Below are 17,179 nucleotides of genomic sequence, written 5' to 3'. Positions count from 1 at the left end.
GTACTGGTTGAATGAAAACAAGAGTGCGCCTGAAGCTTCGCTCAAAACTGTGCTGAGGCTTAAATGAGCTTAAACCACAGGAGATGTTTCATGTGCATCTACTCCTCTGCATCTTGGCAGTGGAACTGCCACTCCATCAAGATAACTGCAGTTTGTCCAGGCAGTTTGAACTACAATATACAAAAGAACGTCAGCCTCTCAAAAAACATTGCCTAAAAATCTCCCTGTACCAAGGTTATGTCACAGTTGGCTGTCACTGCGTTACGATAGACAGTGAAGTCCTAGCACCCTTTGGAGTTCCTGGTCTGAGGCCAGTAAATCAGCAGAAAGTCTCTCATTTACTTTAACGGCTGTTGGATGAAACCTAAAAAAGGCATGTTGTATTGCCTACCACTTATATCTCATTCTTCTTTCACATGTCGAAGTGTCCCATCTCGTTTCCCAACTGACTGTAGAGATGTCTTTGCTAAGACCAGCAGCAACATAGCCACCTCTATCTATTAGTTATTGGTATCAAGCATCATTTCTCCTTGTGCTGGGGAGCTGACAATCTGGATGGACCAACAACCATCTATTCCAGGTACTGTGAACAAAGGCATTCTCTTGTTTTCCAAAGACGCCAGCGTCTTAATATGGCCATTGATCTGACCTCATGGCAATGATTTCTATTTCTTAATCAGCATGTGATGATGATATAACCAGTGGGGAGAGCAGAAACATTAACTTTTAATTCCTACAGAATTCCTCAGCTTGATTTTTGTAGAAAAAGTGCAGTTAAAAGCTCAGCTGATTAGCAAAGGGTCTTTGCGCATGGAGCAGAAAACATTTTGGCAGGAACCATGTACTGCTATTAGCCGCCCCCCCAATCACTTGCAGCATTCACTGTACATAATCAATAAGAATGAAATGCCTGAACATCTGCCCGTCCTAGCAGCTGCACCACCACCGTGGAGGCAGAGCAGTTATTACTCAGCCTGAATTATGTCAGGCCAAGCAGCAGGCTGGAGTCTCTAAGCACACCCACCTTCTTCGGTCCTCCTCTTTCAACCTATGCACTCGCCAAACTTATCATCTCCAGCAGGAACGCCCCTGCACGGCATGCCTGACAGTGAATGAGAGCAGCTGTTCTGCACCTGGGACTGAAATCCTGGCAGATCTCATGTGTTGTTTAATAATTTTGCATAGATCAACAGTTTTTGAATAGTGCACACTTCATTCAATACAGCAGGTTTTTAAATTCTCATTGTACATTCATGGATCATTGCACCTTTTCTAAGCCACAGCAATTGTCTCTATTGTTAAACCAAAATGTTAATGTCTTCCATGCTGTCCTTCCCTCTAGTTCAGTGCATTTCAATGGGGGTTAAAAGGTAAAAAGACTCTAAAACTTCAAATAGCCATTCACATCATTATAAACTATACCTAGTCACATCTCCCTCCTCCCTCAATAACCTGCTTCTCTTCATCAGTAATGTTAAATAGTGACATCTACAGAGAAAACCAACAGAGGCTTCTTCAATAAAACAATAGGGTATCACTAATTCTACTGTGCTAATTGCTGCTGAGCTGGTATTAATGCGGTCTCATGTTGTCCATGCAGAGTTCTGTGCATCTGAGTAACTGACAGTCCCCTCCATAAGCCTATTGCTCAGTCCATTACGTTTTTCTGGTCTCTTGACCATACAGCACTTCAGTTTATTTTCCACTTTTCCAAATCTCTTCTTTCCTGGACAAAGAATCTTCCTTTCAATCTTCCTTCCAACTCCTCCTCATTACACTTCGGGCCTGAGTATAAATTAGAGTTTGTATTTTGTACCATTGCCCTGAGTAGTCTTACTTAAAAATAGGCCTAGTGTGGCAAACAGGTATGGATGTTGTTATTACCTGGATGTGTATCGTTACCTGTGCTGCTCGCTGCAGCCATGGGGAGCTCGTGGGGGCCTTCAACTGGGCCCCTGCGGGGCTGAGCCCTGTAGTGCTGTGCTCCCACTAACGCCGTACTTCCAAAAGCAACTGGTTGTTGGATTGCGCTTCTACCTCTAAGGAGAGAAATTTGAATTCCAGACATAGGTTTTGGATCTGCCACCTTAGTCCTTTAGAACAATAAATCTGAAAATAATTACCATTAGAAGACAGTAACTTCAAAATGGCCTAGACTTTCCGATGGAAATGTTCCCGCAGTTTCGAAAATCTCCACCTACCTAGTCTAACCTCTGAAACTCTGGCCTTTGATACTGGAGCATGTTCCACTTGAATCAAGGTGATTGACTTCAGCAGTTTTAAGGTTGAGACTCTGAGTAACTAAAAAATTTAAAAAAGAACAAAAATATCTGAAAATAATTGTCCCCCACACATTGCTGACAGATAATGTGATTGGCCTGTTGTTACAGGATGCCACGGTGCTGTGGGGGCTGAATAAACCTTCCTTGAATCCGAAATTCCCCTAACAGCAGACAATTAAGGATACATCTTGTTTTACTGCAGAAGTATCTGTTTTTCTCCTCTCTAAATTTTACAATTTAAGACTTAAAATGAGTATTTGAGATGTTTCAGGCCCATCCTGACATATTTCAGTTCTCATATTTTCTCCATTGAAATGGTACCTGTGGGAGAAAATACATTATATTCGTAACTACAGTTATTGGACTGCTTTGAATCATGTAGTTTGTATACTATTTTTGTATAACATTATTATTCACTGATAAGATGAAAAGAAATACATACCCATCCCTAGTGTTGGGTAAAAAACTCTTGCTATTGTTTCTAAGTAGGAAACAAACCTTAGAATATATCTCTAGGGATTCCTGTAGCCAACACTTATATCTGAAACTACTGCAGCTATTCCAGAGAACAGTACCTGGAGAACTAATTTGCCAATAAAAACAAATTAACTTGAAAAGAATGTTTCAAAAGTGACACTTCCAAGGCTATTCTGCACACGTCTAAAATTAAAAGGGAATAAAACTTCTGTTTTCATTGGTTTCAATTTCAGCATCATGTCATTTGCCTTCCTTTACTCTGTTTATTCTTAATCCACCATTTGCCTCAAATTGTTTGGAGACAATATTTGCAGACCCCAGTACACATAAATAGCTGGGGCAGGGAGCGAGGAGGCAGAACTATTTCCAGAATTACCTGCTTTGGAAAATTCCTGCTTGTGGAAGAAGTTGAAATAAATGTACTGTAAGACTAGCAGGCCAAATGTAATGCTTGGATAAGTACAACTCAAGAACTTCTTTGAAGGTTGCACTGCATCGGCGCATGGGGGTCAGAAGCAAGTGCAGTGTCTCCTCCTCCCTGGGTGCTTCTCACCTCCCTGGATCCTGATGGACAGCACAGCTTCGCCCTGGAGGCGTCCTGCACTGCAGTGCTGCTGCCTGTACAGGAAAAAACAGGAGCGGCACAGGTTGGCCCAGAAATGTTTTGCAGAGGTTTGCATGCAGTTAAAACCGCAGGGTGGGACATCACTCTGTCATGGCCACAGAAAGCCAACAGGCTCTGCAGACGAGACAATGTCTGTGTTCTGGGACAGAACTGTAATTCTATCTTGTCCAGCTAGTTTCAATTTAAAAGAGGAAAGGGAATTAAAGCCAATGAATATTCCCACTTTTATATTATCACTTGACACATGTATATGGGCAAATACTATGCACTAGAATAATTAACATGTTGTGATATAACATGTAACTACAACCAAAACAAGAAGTCTGATGTTTTCCAGACTGACAACTATCCAGGAAAGTTCTGAATTTAAATAAAACCAGCTGAAAAGTGGCAAAAGGTTTATTTGTCTCCAGCCATGAGGCATACCTTTCCCAGTCTTGTTGGTTTAGGACAGACTATGTAGCAATGGCTACAGGCTGTGCATAGTGCAGAAAGGGACAGGATGCAGGGAAGGCACAGGGTGAAGTAGCTTTTTGAAAGAGGGAGAAAGAAGAGGGTAAGAAAAAGAATCTTTATTTTCAACTGTTTCCCAAACACTTAGCCAGATTCCTCAAACTGAGGAAGTAATTTTAAACCTTGCTAGCAAACATGTAACAAGAAGAATACTAAAAGCACAAAATAATCCAAAACAGAAAAAAATTAATATAGCCATGCTGTGGCCATATAAAAAGATGGAGGAGACATAAGAAAAACACACAACGTAAAGGCTTGTACTTCAAGCTCAGCAAGTCCTTCTTTAATTGGCTAACAAGACAATGCCGGGAACAATACAGCAGAAAAGGTGGGAAAGAAGGCATTCATGAAATATCACAAAATTAGTTTTAAGATTATTATGAGAATGAGCCATTTACGCTAGGTACCTTTCACTTTAAAATCCTGTTACTATTCTTCTCTTTATAGCCTCAGCTGCAGTAATGAGACTTTGCATCCTTTATGTGTTCACTGCGAAGCAGCACTGTACACTGCTCCTCTGACCTTCTGTAAAGTCTGTAATTTGCTGGTCAGTTGTCCCCACCCTCCTCTTCTGGAGTAGCTCTAGCTCCTGAGCCCATGGCTGGGAGGGCCGGTTTTACAGCGTACTTGGGTGGCTGCAGCCAGATCGAAATCTGGGCTCCATCTCATATGCCAGCCATCAAGGAATGGTGTTGTGTCTCAGACGGGGATGGTAGTAAGGTTGGGTTTTGCTGTTCAGAAGCCAAGGTTACAAAACTGAAGAATTGTGTGCATCCGCCACATTAAACGTGAGTATTATTAAATACTGGTAGTTCTTGACTATAGGTAAAAAAAATCCTCTTGTAAAAGGCAGTTCTGCTGAGGTACTGGTGAAGGCTGTTTTGAAAGCAAGTGCAGAGGACTAGTCTACTTTTTAAGGGTGAAATTCAGCTCCAAATTAAAATTAGTTGGGAACCAGCTTTTTCCTGACTGGATAACTGAATGGCAGCAGCACTCAGCTGAGCAGGCGGTGCATTAGACCCAGTTCTGATGCCCACTGCCTGTGCCTCAGTGTCCTCTGCTAAAAAATGCGTTATGAAAACACCAGCATGCGTGTGTGTGTGTGTGTGTGTGTGTGTGTTAAAAATTCACAGATGAGAAGTGCCACAGGACAGTTTGGTATTGTATTCGGTATTAACTCTTACATCTGTAAGAATATATTCGGTATTACATCTTACATCTTACTCTTACATCACCTAAATTCCTAGCTTCTTACAGACACAAGGGTTTTGATTGATTTCTGTTATATCTAATTCAGTCTCCTTACTAACTGATCTACAAGCTGAGGGTAAAATAAAAGATTTTGAATAAAACATGTCTCTAAAATTGTAAAAATTAACCATGCAACAAGCTTTATTTGTTTTCTTGTCAGTTCACAGTTCTTTTTTTACCTGTTCACCCAAAGGGTGTGTAAACCTTTGCTGACCTGAACATCAAATGGCTTCCCAATTACTCTTTTGGATTGCTAGCTACTTTAGTACTTGGTAAGTCTAAAATGAGGAGGCTGTGACAGGTTGTACAGGGGAAATTGTGCTTTTTAGAATTACTTGTGGGGATTGGAGCCAACCACCTGCTTCAAAGCCCAGAAAGGTTAATTGCAGCTCTCTTTCTCTTGACCTAAATACCAGAGCAGATAGCTGGCCATCCTGCCCTTCTGGCTGCACACTGTCTCAAATAGCATTTTCTGATTTTGCCAGGCAATTGGGAGTGGATAGTGGCAGACTGTTTTAAAGAGGCGTGCTCTGTGCATTTTAGATTAGAAGATGGCAGTTCTAAGTTTTTGCTATGTCTTCTTACTATGGAGTGTTTGCAGGAGAGATTTCCTTTAGCAGCATTTGCCCTCTCTCTTCCCTCAGATATATACCAGCAGCTCTACAGAAATCTGTGTGTAAGTCACTGGTAATGCAACTCTCCCTGAATCACAGCTCTGCACCACAGCTTGCCCCACAATGAGTCTGTAGGTCTTCCCATGTACACAGACGTGCACTCCCCAAACTCTAGCAGCAGGTCCTATGAGTTACCATTTCAGCAAGCTCACATGCCACTTCTGGGAGTTACAGGGCAACTGTAAGAGCATGGATCAGACTTAAAAGGGGAGAAAGCGAAGGGAAACAACAGTTCCTGGGGGCCCCCGGCCTCCCATAAGCCGAATACTCTTGGCACGGAATCCACAAAGCTCCATGTGTATCTCATTCCCTCATTGCTTTGGAGGAGCATGTAGACTCCTGTTAACATGAAATCACAGCTTTCATCCGAGAACTGGATGAAATTAATTCTGTGTACAAGGAGTTGGAACAGGCTTTGGCTTGGCTTATCGAAGGCCTGCAGCGCTTGCAAAGTTGTGCCACTTCCCAAACCACTGTACTAGAGTTTTGTCCTAGGTCTGTGGTAGACCCTTCTACCTGCTACAGTTAGGACCTAGAATTAGAAAAGTAGAGGTTTTGGTGACAGAAGCTCTTGCGTAACCATCAGCAGAAGCTGCCCTGGGGCTTTCCTTGGCACTTTTCTAGAGTGATAGGAATTGTGGTGCAGTAGAGGCTCAGGACTCCTTAGAGGCACTGGATTCATAAGACTAGAAATCACCTTTAGAAATAAAAACTATTTTTCGAGATTCCTAGTGAAATAGGAATGCTGGGCATTTGCTATACATGCTAAAGGTTCTCATTTCCTTCAGATGAACCAAGTCTACTTTCAAGTGAATTAACAACTGCTGTAAGGTTTAGTGAGCGTAGTAGTTCCTAGGTTAAATGTTGTGAATTTAACAGAGGGAGGCTTACTCAGGCGGGCTTTAATGCAGCCAGTATGGCTAAGAGTGGTCATGGTTTCAGATACTTCAGCATGGGCTAGCAACTAGATTCAGCCGACTGCTGTGGTTTTTATTGCTATCTGTGCAATCAAACAATTTTCCTTTAGATTACTAGGTTTGCTTGTATCTAGTAGAATAACTCAAACTCTTGATAGGGAGTTGGAAAAGAATAATTCATCTCTTCACATTTTCTTACCACGAATGGATGATTTTCTAGAAGATACACTTCAGTGAAATCTGAACTCCAAACTCTGCACAAGGGCACATAGTTACATGTCCTGAATTATACTTACCTCTTGGTCAGTGTAAGTGACTGGGTGGCCCTGTATAGACATGAAATCCATAAAATTTGCAAGCCAAACCTGATGATTTTTTTAAAGCTACAATTAAATTCCATCTTTCTTTTCCCTGATTTAGCACCTTTCTTGCCTGCTGACAAAAAGACAAGACTATTTTAAACAGCAAGAAGAGAAACTAAAATATTAGCCTCTGTCATGTCAGATATTAGTTACTCCCCTGATCAGGTCTTGATGTTTATCCTTCTCTGAGTTTTCTTAATTATTTCTGTCTTGTATTAATTCTCACAAAGCTCCCTAGATGTGGGCTTTATGATTTAGAATCTCAGCTGCTCAATTAATGGGCTTGATTAATGTGCTTAAACTTCCCAGACACACTTGTGACATATTATGAGGGGGAAACAGGGATTCTGAGTACACTCCATCTCATTTGTGATACTCCTGAGCCTGGAGTCCATTTGAAGCTCTTTATCAGATAGCTAGATTTTTTAAAAAAAAATTCTTGTACTCATTAAGCATTGATGTGGATGGAGTATTATCTTATCTTCAGAAGAGTGTCTTAGTTTCCTTTGTCTATCCCTGGTAACCTGGCTTAGTCCCTTTGCAAAAAAGTAATTGATTGCAGTTTTAGCACATTAATTAGGATCTGTGAAACTGCCCTGAAAATGGCAAATGTGGAAGTGCAGCTGTTTTACTTTATATATTGGTATTGCCTATTTCTGTAGAGAAAAATACCAAACAGCGAGTTTTTCTAAAGAGAATATAAAAGCACTTACCAATATTTTTAGTGAGGTTATTATCTAATAATTAGCAGTATAGAAGAGTGACAGTTGTACAGTGATGCTATAAAAGGGACAATGTGAAAAGTTTGGCTGTCATACTTAAATAAGATAGGTCTCACTAAGCGTGAAGCAGTCACTTCATATCGTCAGTGTACCAGCAGATAAATTAGCACAGTGTTTCCCAAATGTTTTTCCTTCCCTTCTTGGCTTAGGAGTAACCATAACGTCATCATGATAACTCTGGAAATAAAACTTGCCATTTAATGATCGGCATAAGGGTTGTTTGTTTTCGTTTGCTTCTGAAGTAGCTGATTCTTAGCCAAGTTGCCTATAAATTTTAAAAGTATTACAGGATCCATTGAGGCAAAATATTTTTTATGTAAATGTTCTCCATATGGTAGTAGAACTCCAGATACTGTCCATCTAACAGCAACATCCCACGTTAGAACTCAAGAAAAAAACTATGTTATTCCATGTGATGTTACCAGGGTTTTAAAGAACAAAATTCCAGTCATATGTGAGGGCTAGGTTTAAGAAAAAAAGGTCTGCTAGACATTTTCTATAATTTTTCTCTGTGCCTAATTTCTTTTAATACCAGAGAAGATTTGAGGTACATTTGCAGAGCAAAATCAACCTATGTTTCAACATATTCCCCACTGAAGACTACATGAGTTATCTCAGTGACTCCACTAAACCAGGACCTAATCACTGACTTTGCCAGAATCCCTTCAGGTCTGAGTCCCAATACATTATATAACATGACACAGAATGGTCCTGACATGAAAATGAAGTCCATTTCAGTAACTCAACTACATACCATGAGCCATGACTTTAACAGATTAAAGCCACAGTACATGGAATCTGTTGGAAATGATCACATCTCTCTTGCTTCAAAGCAGAATGCAAATCTTTATACATTTTTATATATATACACACACACACACACACACACATGCATATATGTGTGTTTGTGTACACACACACACACACATATATATATATATAAAACATATCTCATCAAGAACAGAGTTCCATCTTTCCAGGATGCAGGTCAAACACGTTGCTATGTTGGACTGTTTCAAAAATAAGATCTGTGCTCCAGAGCCTTGATTTTGTGCCAAAGGATCCCTGAAACCAAGAGGGTAGACAAGTTGCAGTACACAGCCCACCTGCTGTACAGTACTAGTTTTGGCAATATTTTCACATAGTGACACAAGGCAACTATGGATATGTTTTGCTAAAACAACTACTGAGAAGTTCTAAAAATTAATGTTTCTATTGCATTTCTGCTCATGAGCCATAAGGGGATCTTTGTCTTTAAGCATTACAGTGCTCAAGGAAAGAGAGAAAAGGATTCTATTTTATGGTTCTGAGTCAGTCGTTTTCTTACTAACATATGCTCCATCTTTTCCAGTTTTTTTAAGCAAGTTGTAAACATAAACTTTGATGCACATGGAGTTTGATTCATGCAGAGTTTAATTTGCCTAGTATAAAAGATTGACATAGGTTATATAACATCATGAAATTATTTTTATAGTTTGAGTAGTATCCGTTGTGGAAGGCAGAACTGTTTCCCTGGGGTACATTTTTCACTGTTTTTAACTAATTAAAACTGAAAATACAATATGCATGACTCACATTATTAGCATTGTCTTTGGATTGATGTATAATTCCTTGTGCTTCTTCAGGAACTTTTATTCATTTCCTAATTAATCTTTTTTTTTTTTTAAGGTTTCTGACAGCTGTGACTCCATCTTCGTTAATGGCAAGGAAATGAAAAGCAAAGTGGATACTATTGTTAACTTCACTTACCAGCATTTTACCACCCAATTAGAAGTGACGGTCTGGGTTCCACGGCTTCCCCTGCAGATTGAGATCTCTGACACAGAACTTAGCCAGATCAAAGGCTGGAGGATACCAGTCAGCTCCAATAAAAGGTATGCTTACTGCACTGGCACAGTCCAGATGTATGTCCAGGGTCTCAGATTTTAGAACTTAATGAATTTTTAGAGTGTTTCTCAGAATCTAAAGCTCTCCTGTTTCAAATGAGTTTAATAGTCTGCCTTAGCCTTCATCATAACACACCCAACAATGATATCGGTCAGATACATTCTGTCCTGATTTATAGCCTTTAAAGTCAGTGGCATTGCTTGGAGCATTAGACCAGGACTCAGGAAATCAGATCTCACATTCTGATTTGTGAATCTGAGGAAAATAACCTGGACCTCTCCCACCTTGTATGTAACACTGTGTGTGTGATACTCAACACTGCTGAATAAAAGAAGGCCAGCAAGGGATCTCAGGCATTGTGCATACATAGCACTTCGATGTTATGCAGCTCCATGACAGCTTACACTCTGCAAGACCATGGCTGGACACAGTTCAGGAGACAGCTTGCACCAGGGATCAAAGGGGCACCACATGGGACCCAGAGAACATACAGATCTCAGTGCATGGAATATGGACACAGCCATTCATCTTGAACTTAGCTGTCAAGACATAGCTTTAGATAAGAAAACAGGGGAATCTTAGAGAAGAATATCCAGATATCTAAGGCTGTTGAGTTTTAAGAACAGTTCAGGGTTTCTGATTCTGAGTTTGATTTCCTGTAGCTGCTTTTGGGCTAAGTACTTGAGATCCCAAACACAGCTTCTCCATCACTAAAACTGGGTAACTCTTGCCTGTTTCACCATGTTGTTTGGAGAATTCTGTTCAGTCTATTCCTGCATACAGTGAGCATAACTTATACCAAATCCTTAAATAAAGTTCATAAAAACAGAGAGATTTTTATGCCTGGAAAACATGTACTGGACCTTCCAAACATTGGCATTTGCCACTCATTAAAAGGACAACATTCTGAGCATGTGCAATGTTTCACTGCAAAACCAGTCTATATTGAAGCCTAGCTGAAAATATATGCTTTTAGAGCTTGTGTTATCCCTTTTTTCTCTGTTTGACATTAGTGTAACTTAAGAAGCTTCATTATGTTCTATTACACAACACTCTGAAGGGGACATGGCCTTTTCAATTAGATTGCCTCTTAATCTTTTCTTTTTCAAAAACAGGAGGTCCAGTTTCTTCAACCTGTGTGAATATAGATGAGGTTCTCATTTCTGTGGATTGTTCCAGTTGACCCTGGTTATCCCTTCTCCATTACAGTAATGCAGTATACAGCTCCCTTAACCGACTCACCTACTATCTCCTTATTTTTCTTTAGCATACCTTGGTATTTCTAAATTCAAAAGCAGCAGCAAAAATGCACTTTGCACAATATTGTTTCTGTCATTTTGTCTCATTAGTTGAAATGATGTACTATCTATCTGTTTTTTAACCAGTATGGTCAGCAAATTCAGAGCTCAATAATGTGCTCTTAAAAGCCATTTTCAAAGGCTGACTGTTATGACCATATTTTGGCTCTGTCCTTTTTGTCATTGTCCAGTATTGGACCTTAGCAGGTAGGCGCACCACAGTTACAAATGGCTCTTAAGAGTGAGACAACAAAATGTCCCTGACGAGCAGCAATCTCAAGAAGAGGCAGATGGAACTGCTTGAGAATATGTGAAATCTTCCAGACAGCAAAAAGGTGAAAGACCTGCAGGATTTTTGATGGTTCTTCAGTCTCTGTATAGATGCACTCTACAGCAGACCTTAGTGAAGCATTACTTAGCAGATCTGATTTAGGCAAAACCCCCCTTATTATCCTGTAAAAGTCTATGTTTTGATGAATAGGTTCTACCAGGACAACTGTGGATGGATCCTTCCCTACTGAAAACACCCATAATTTTGACAATTTGCTAGATTAAGAACTTGCAGGAGCACTAGTGCATTGGTTTATTTCAGGCTAAGTTGAAAAATACTGCTGCAGAGCAAGGCATGACACTAGCTTAAATTTATAATACAGTGAAAAAGAATTTCTGGCAGCAGCAACCGTAGTGCTAAAGACTGTCACAGGTCCAACTAAAGCACTTGATTTGCCCAGGGCAACCTATCAGTTAATGAAGAGCCTGAAAGAGCCCAAACAGGCAACAGTGGAGTAGATTTATCCAACACTTATGAGGGCCTAAAACTAAGGATTAAAGGATGCAATTTACAAGATGTTCTGATAATGAGCTCAAAGGAAAGAGACTGACTTGTATCTTGGCTATATAGATGGTTTTTCTGGCTGTGACAGAGAAATAGGTGATGAGGATCTGGCACAATAGAAACTTTTGTGTTTGCTTCAGTGATAAAAGCAAAGTTGTCATTTGTGGAAGGAAGATGTATGCTAGATGATGAACAAACTGAACACATGCCAGCTGCTTAAAGTTTCACTTAATTTACCTTCCTCTGCCTATAATGGGCCTGGAGCTGCAACATTTCCTCAGGTATAGCTCCTGCTAAAGCCAGTGGGGATTTTGCTGAGGAAATGGCTGCAGAATTAGGTTGCTGGTGCTTGTTACAGGAGGAAACTTTGGCAGCAAGCTCAGCGACTTAGACATTTAACTGTGGTTAACGGTTGTGGACATTTTGACTTTAAACCCATTACAAACAGAGCTGGAAATTTAACCCCTGCTATCTAGTTCTGATTTATTTGGCCAGCTGAAATAAAGATAATGGTATTAGAATCTGCTCTGTTTGCCAGGCAGCAACCAATCTGAGTTTGCTGCTGCTCAGATTGCATCTGAACCACTGGCACATCTTTAGCAAGAATTTTCTGTGAAGGGTGGAAGTATGGACACTGTATCATTCCCCAGAATTGCAGCTGGTAGTTTATGACATTGTGTGTCCAGCACTCCATGCACATGTGAACTGGAAAGGTTTCAAGTAGAAATAAATTGTGTTTTACAAAAAATTCATTTGGATTTTTTAGCTTTTGGGGATATTCTAAATTAAGGTAATCTAGGACTAGCATTAGTTTTGCTCTCACTGACATTTACTTTGTACATTAGATTTTAATTTTTATATTTGGCTGTGTTTTACATGAGACTTTGTCTTTTCCATTTTTTTTTCTCTTTTAATTTTTAATCTCCCTGTAAAGTTTCTTCTATGTCTCCATATCCTTCATAGTTAAATATTTCCCCATATATCTAAGCATGGGGGGAGTTTATGGATTTTTAAATGGTGACCTGAAGCACAAAGATTGTGCCATGACCAGTGTCACACAGGACATTTGGGCTACAGTCAGGAGCTGAATGTTGGTTTCCTGAATCCTAATTAAGTGATTTAATCAGAAGGCCACATTTGCTTATTCTGAACAATGGTTCTGCCTGTAATTCTTCACATTCCCAGTATGTATAATACTGTGTTAATGCTGAACAGTGAGAAGGTTGTCTTGTGTGAACTCCGAGAACAGGTCTGAAAGAGAGAGAGAGTGCTTTAATCTTTTTTTAGACAAAATCCAACCACTTCCCAACAGGTACAGTAGCTATAGCATTATATTGCTATATAATCAGTATTTGCAATTTACATGAGGTTTTTGAGACCTGTCCTTAAAGGAAACTAAAAGTGTGCCAGGTTCTTTTGTGTTTTGAGAAGAAGAGGGCATCTAACTCTTGGACTGTGTTGAAAGTCCTTGTCAATATTGTTAGGCAGTCCTGAAGTTAGGTTCAGTTACACACTGCCTACAGGACAACTGAAACTATGTCACTGTCCCCAGATTTAGTCATGGAAGGATCATAATGTGTCCTTTTCATTCTTCGCCTCACTACAGGCAAAACCATTTTCTCCTTTTCTCCTGTCCACTAGGATTAATGCCTTCACGCAACTCCCTTCTTAGGATCACCTGGGCTCTGCAAGAACTAAACCTTGCTATAGACTAATTCATCAATAAACACAAGGCGCAGTTTTTGAGCATTTCTTTGTAGGATTATGCAGACAAACTTAAGCAACCTCGAACCATTCCTTCACCTCCAATAGTTCCCCCATTGGCTCCTTCCCACATGCTCAGTGTGGCCATGCTGGTTCAGTTGTCTGGAGGGCTGAGCTAGATGGCAAAATGTAACAGGGTTCACAGTAATCTTTGAAATGCTTTTATGCTGTCATCAAAAGAAATGTTTGTGAAACTACTGCCTCAGCATGCCTGTTCATCACCTGTATTTAGCTGCTTCTGTTTCACACCTGAGAAAGCATTCACATGCCCCAAATTGATCTGTTCTTGCCAATGATGCTGGTTGATCTAATAGAATCTATTGACTCTCCCTATAAACCCTTTCATGTTTGTAATTGTAAAATGCATGTGATTACTGAGATGTTTGCTTACCTAACTTCTTGAACAATTTCTTCAAAGGAAAGAAAAAGACAGGGTCTTTACAAAAATTATAAAAACGCAGAACGCCTAGCTCCATTTGAACGGAGCATCAGTTTTTACCTGGTCTCAACTGGTGTAAGAGCAATAACTTGCTAGAAGAACAGAAAGAAAAATGACCAGGCTGCTTTTTTGCAAGAAACTGAAAAGAAAAACAGTCTCCCCTATCTAAGAGCAGAAATATGGCTGACTTTTGATCAATTTGTAAATATATGGCAAACATTTATTCTTATTCAGAGGAGAACTTATCTATGGCATGTGTACTACAGATATGAACAACCACCTTTTCCAGAGGAAAGTCAGGTCCATGGATCAACTCATGAGTAATGTATGGTATAGGGTCCTCGAGCTGTCAGGGGCTAATAAAAGTCTACTCTTGGAATGTGCTGCAGAAAAGCCCACGATCTCAGCAAATGAAAGGCTTATATTTAAATTAAAGTCAAATATTAGACTGAAGAAGAGGTCCAAGCAGACTCTGACAGTCTAACAAGAACATTTATTTTGATTCCTTATACATCTGGAAAATAATTATCTCTCTTTGAAGTTCTTGCACAGTTCTGTCTCTATGCACAGATATTTGCATGGGATGAGTGGCTTCAGCTTGCGTTAATAGGAACTGCATGGCTAAAGGCTCACAGAGTTAGCTGGAAATTTAATTTAAATAAATGTTTTCCAACTGGGATAGCACACTTTCATGAGGCTGATACCACACGGTACGTCTGCAGTATATGCGTCAGTGCCAGGCATGTAGTTTACTGGACGTCAACTAGCACCTGGCCTTCGTGAACAATAGCTAGTAAAGCCATTAAGTCACAGTGACTGCAAACCTCAAAGTAGCATTAGCTTTCAAAATCTGCTAAAGCCAAAGCATGGTCAAAGCATGTTTAAGCCAAAGATGGTATTGCTTGTGAATGGCAGTCTGTTGGGCCAATGGTTACTTAGGTGGTAGACCTACTGTGGTCCTGTCTACTAGGGACAGAAGCAGGGAAGTTAGTCTGAGTTAAATGAAGGGAAAAATAAAGTGCTTTAGTTAAACATCTGTGTGAATACTGTCACTCAGAAATAAAGCCATCCTTTAACATGAATTAAGTGGATTCAAACCATTTCATTTGTGAATAAGAACATCCACACACAGCTTGAACACACTGTAACTTCACTCCCTTAGTTTACTGAGTATAATATCCCATGGAGATAAGCGTATAGGTTTTTTTTTTTTTTTTTTTTTAAGTAAACTTTTTTTTCCCCAGGAACTGTAAAGGTACCAAATTGCATTTCTTCTTGGAACTGTGAATGGAGCTATGCACAACTTATTTCTGTAGCTTCTACTAAATCAACTTGGCTTTAATTTTGTATCATCTGAAATAGTTCGATTTTTTTTTTTCAATTGGGGTGCTGCAAATGTCTTTTAAATACATGCCTCTCTTTAATGGGTATATCAAATTCAGAACCTGCAAAACTGATTTCTTCAGGGGGGTTTTAAACAGAAAATTAGCATCATCTGGCCAATAACCTGATACACGGTTTGAATGTGGTGCAAATTAAAAGAGACATGCTTAAACTGCTCATGGACAGTGTCTGTAATAGAAAGTCGACAGATCACTGATTAGATCAGTGCTAGCAGGCACCCTTGTAACAGGGCTGCTGTTTTAACTCAGCTCTCTGGCAAAGGCTCTGTGTGAAATGTAAATTAAATGTAATTCTGGCAACCTTGATTCACTCGAGAAAGCAAAAAATCTTCCAAGCAAGTTTGAGAAGCAGCAAGAAACAAGATAAGGATTCTGAGAGATATCCAGAGCTAACTTCAGAGATGACCAAGGGAAGAAAAGCACAATATGCAGCAATAGCTTATATTCATGAGTAATATCTTAAAAAGAAAATGAACTCACTGCTTAAGGAAGGATTTTAAGCCTACTAAAAACACTGTAACAAGAAGTTTAATACTGTAAAGGGAACTATGTAATTCAATGGATTTCAAACATTTTGTTGAGTCCATGGAGACAAAGCACTGAAATGCTCTGTCTTCTTAACTGAAACAGGGATTTGTGGCTTTGAAGTGGAAATGCCTATCATTTGTTTAAAAAAAGAAATTAAGTTGATACCTGGTAAATCAAGACTTGCAAGACTTGCATTGAAAATTCAAACACCTCTCTTTTTCCTTTGTGCTGACATAAGAAAGCGCCTTGGCCACTCCATGGTTGAAGGGCCCAGATGCCTTTCTGAAGTTCTGTATTTGCATGCAATTGGAATGATGAACTCTGAAGGAGAAATGTACAGATGCAAACAACTATAAATATTTTTGTAGTGAAATGGAGCCCTTATCTTTGTCTGCTGGAAATACCACAAGGAAGGACTCAGTCTTGATCTTATTTTGGTTGGTAGTACTGGCTGCCCACATAGTCCAAATCATGGTAATAAGGACAGCAGTGTCCCCTCTGTGTCCTTAGGTAACACTCCTTCATCTCTGGCCAGTCTTTTCACAGCTCACATTTCTGAGCTGTGTGGGACTCGGGCTGAAAAATTCTCTCTCCCCCTGTTGTTTTGAATGCATTTCCTCTTAAACAGTCCCACAGTTGAAAGTTTTAGACAGGGAAAGTAAAAACAAGTAAGTACAGACATAAACATGAATAAAAGTAACACATTGGATCAAACCGAGTGATTCATCTGGTGGTGTGAAAGTAAAGAAGAAAACACAGATGCATAAAACAAAATAATTAAATGTGAATACTAAACATGCGAACATTCTTCTTAAGCCACAGAACAGTGGTTCTGTGTCTCATTTCCCCAGAATCCCACAAGTACTTTTCACCTGAATAGCTCCTGCACATCCTTTTCCAATTCTGCACATGTACTGTTACGGTCTGTGTTACCAAAAGTAGGTGCAAGCCCCAAATCTCAGAGCTAAACCTGGTTTTCCCAAAGCCTGGGATTATTCAGAGCTGGGCTATTGGTATAGGCTAGCTGAAGAATGTCAGAATATACTAACAAAGCACCATTGGAATTGGGAATATTAAGGAGTTCATGAATTCTTTTACAGCATTATAAAGCCAAAAGAAATCTAAACAGGCATGGGCCAGGT

General features: G+C 39.8%; 1 protein-coding gene and 1 long non-coding RNA gene across 3 annotated transcripts in view; one reads left to right on the top strand and one right to left on the bottom strand.

The window, feature by feature from the left end:
* Positions 1-17,179, top strand: part of LOC106489907 (transmembrane protein 132B-like) — a 148,761-nt gene that overhangs the window by 124,332 nt on the left and 7,250 nt on the right. The window contains exon 4 of the mRNA XM_013949195.2: positions 9,552-9,757. Coding sequence (XP_013804649.1) covers positions 9,552-9,757 — 206 coding nt within the window. The remainder of the gene's footprint in view (positions 1-9,551; positions 9,758-17,179) is intronic.
* The window catches only part of LOC106489908 (uncharacterized), a 74,957-nt gene continuing 66,615 nt past the window's right edge, over positions 8,838-17,179 (bottom strand). For both annotated transcript variants that reach the window (XR_010885932.1, XR_001293493.2), the window contains 2 exons: positions 9,459-9,574; positions 8,838-8,948 (listed from right to left, as the gene is read on the bottom strand). This is a non-coding gene — a long non-coding RNA (uncharacterized lncRNA). The remainder of the gene's footprint in view (positions 8,949-9,458; positions 9,575-17,179) is intronic.

The sequence above is a fragment of the Apteryx mantelli genome, chromosome 17 (assembly GCF_036417845.1).
Source record: "Apteryx mantelli isolate bAptMan1 chromosome 17, bAptMan1.hap1, whole genome shotgun sequence".
NCBI lineage: Eukaryota > Metazoa > Chordata > Aves > Apterygiformes > Apterygidae > Apteryx > Apteryx mantelli.
The sequence above is the reverse complement of the archived record's forward strand: the minus strand, read 5'-3'. Positions and strand labels throughout refer to the sequence as shown.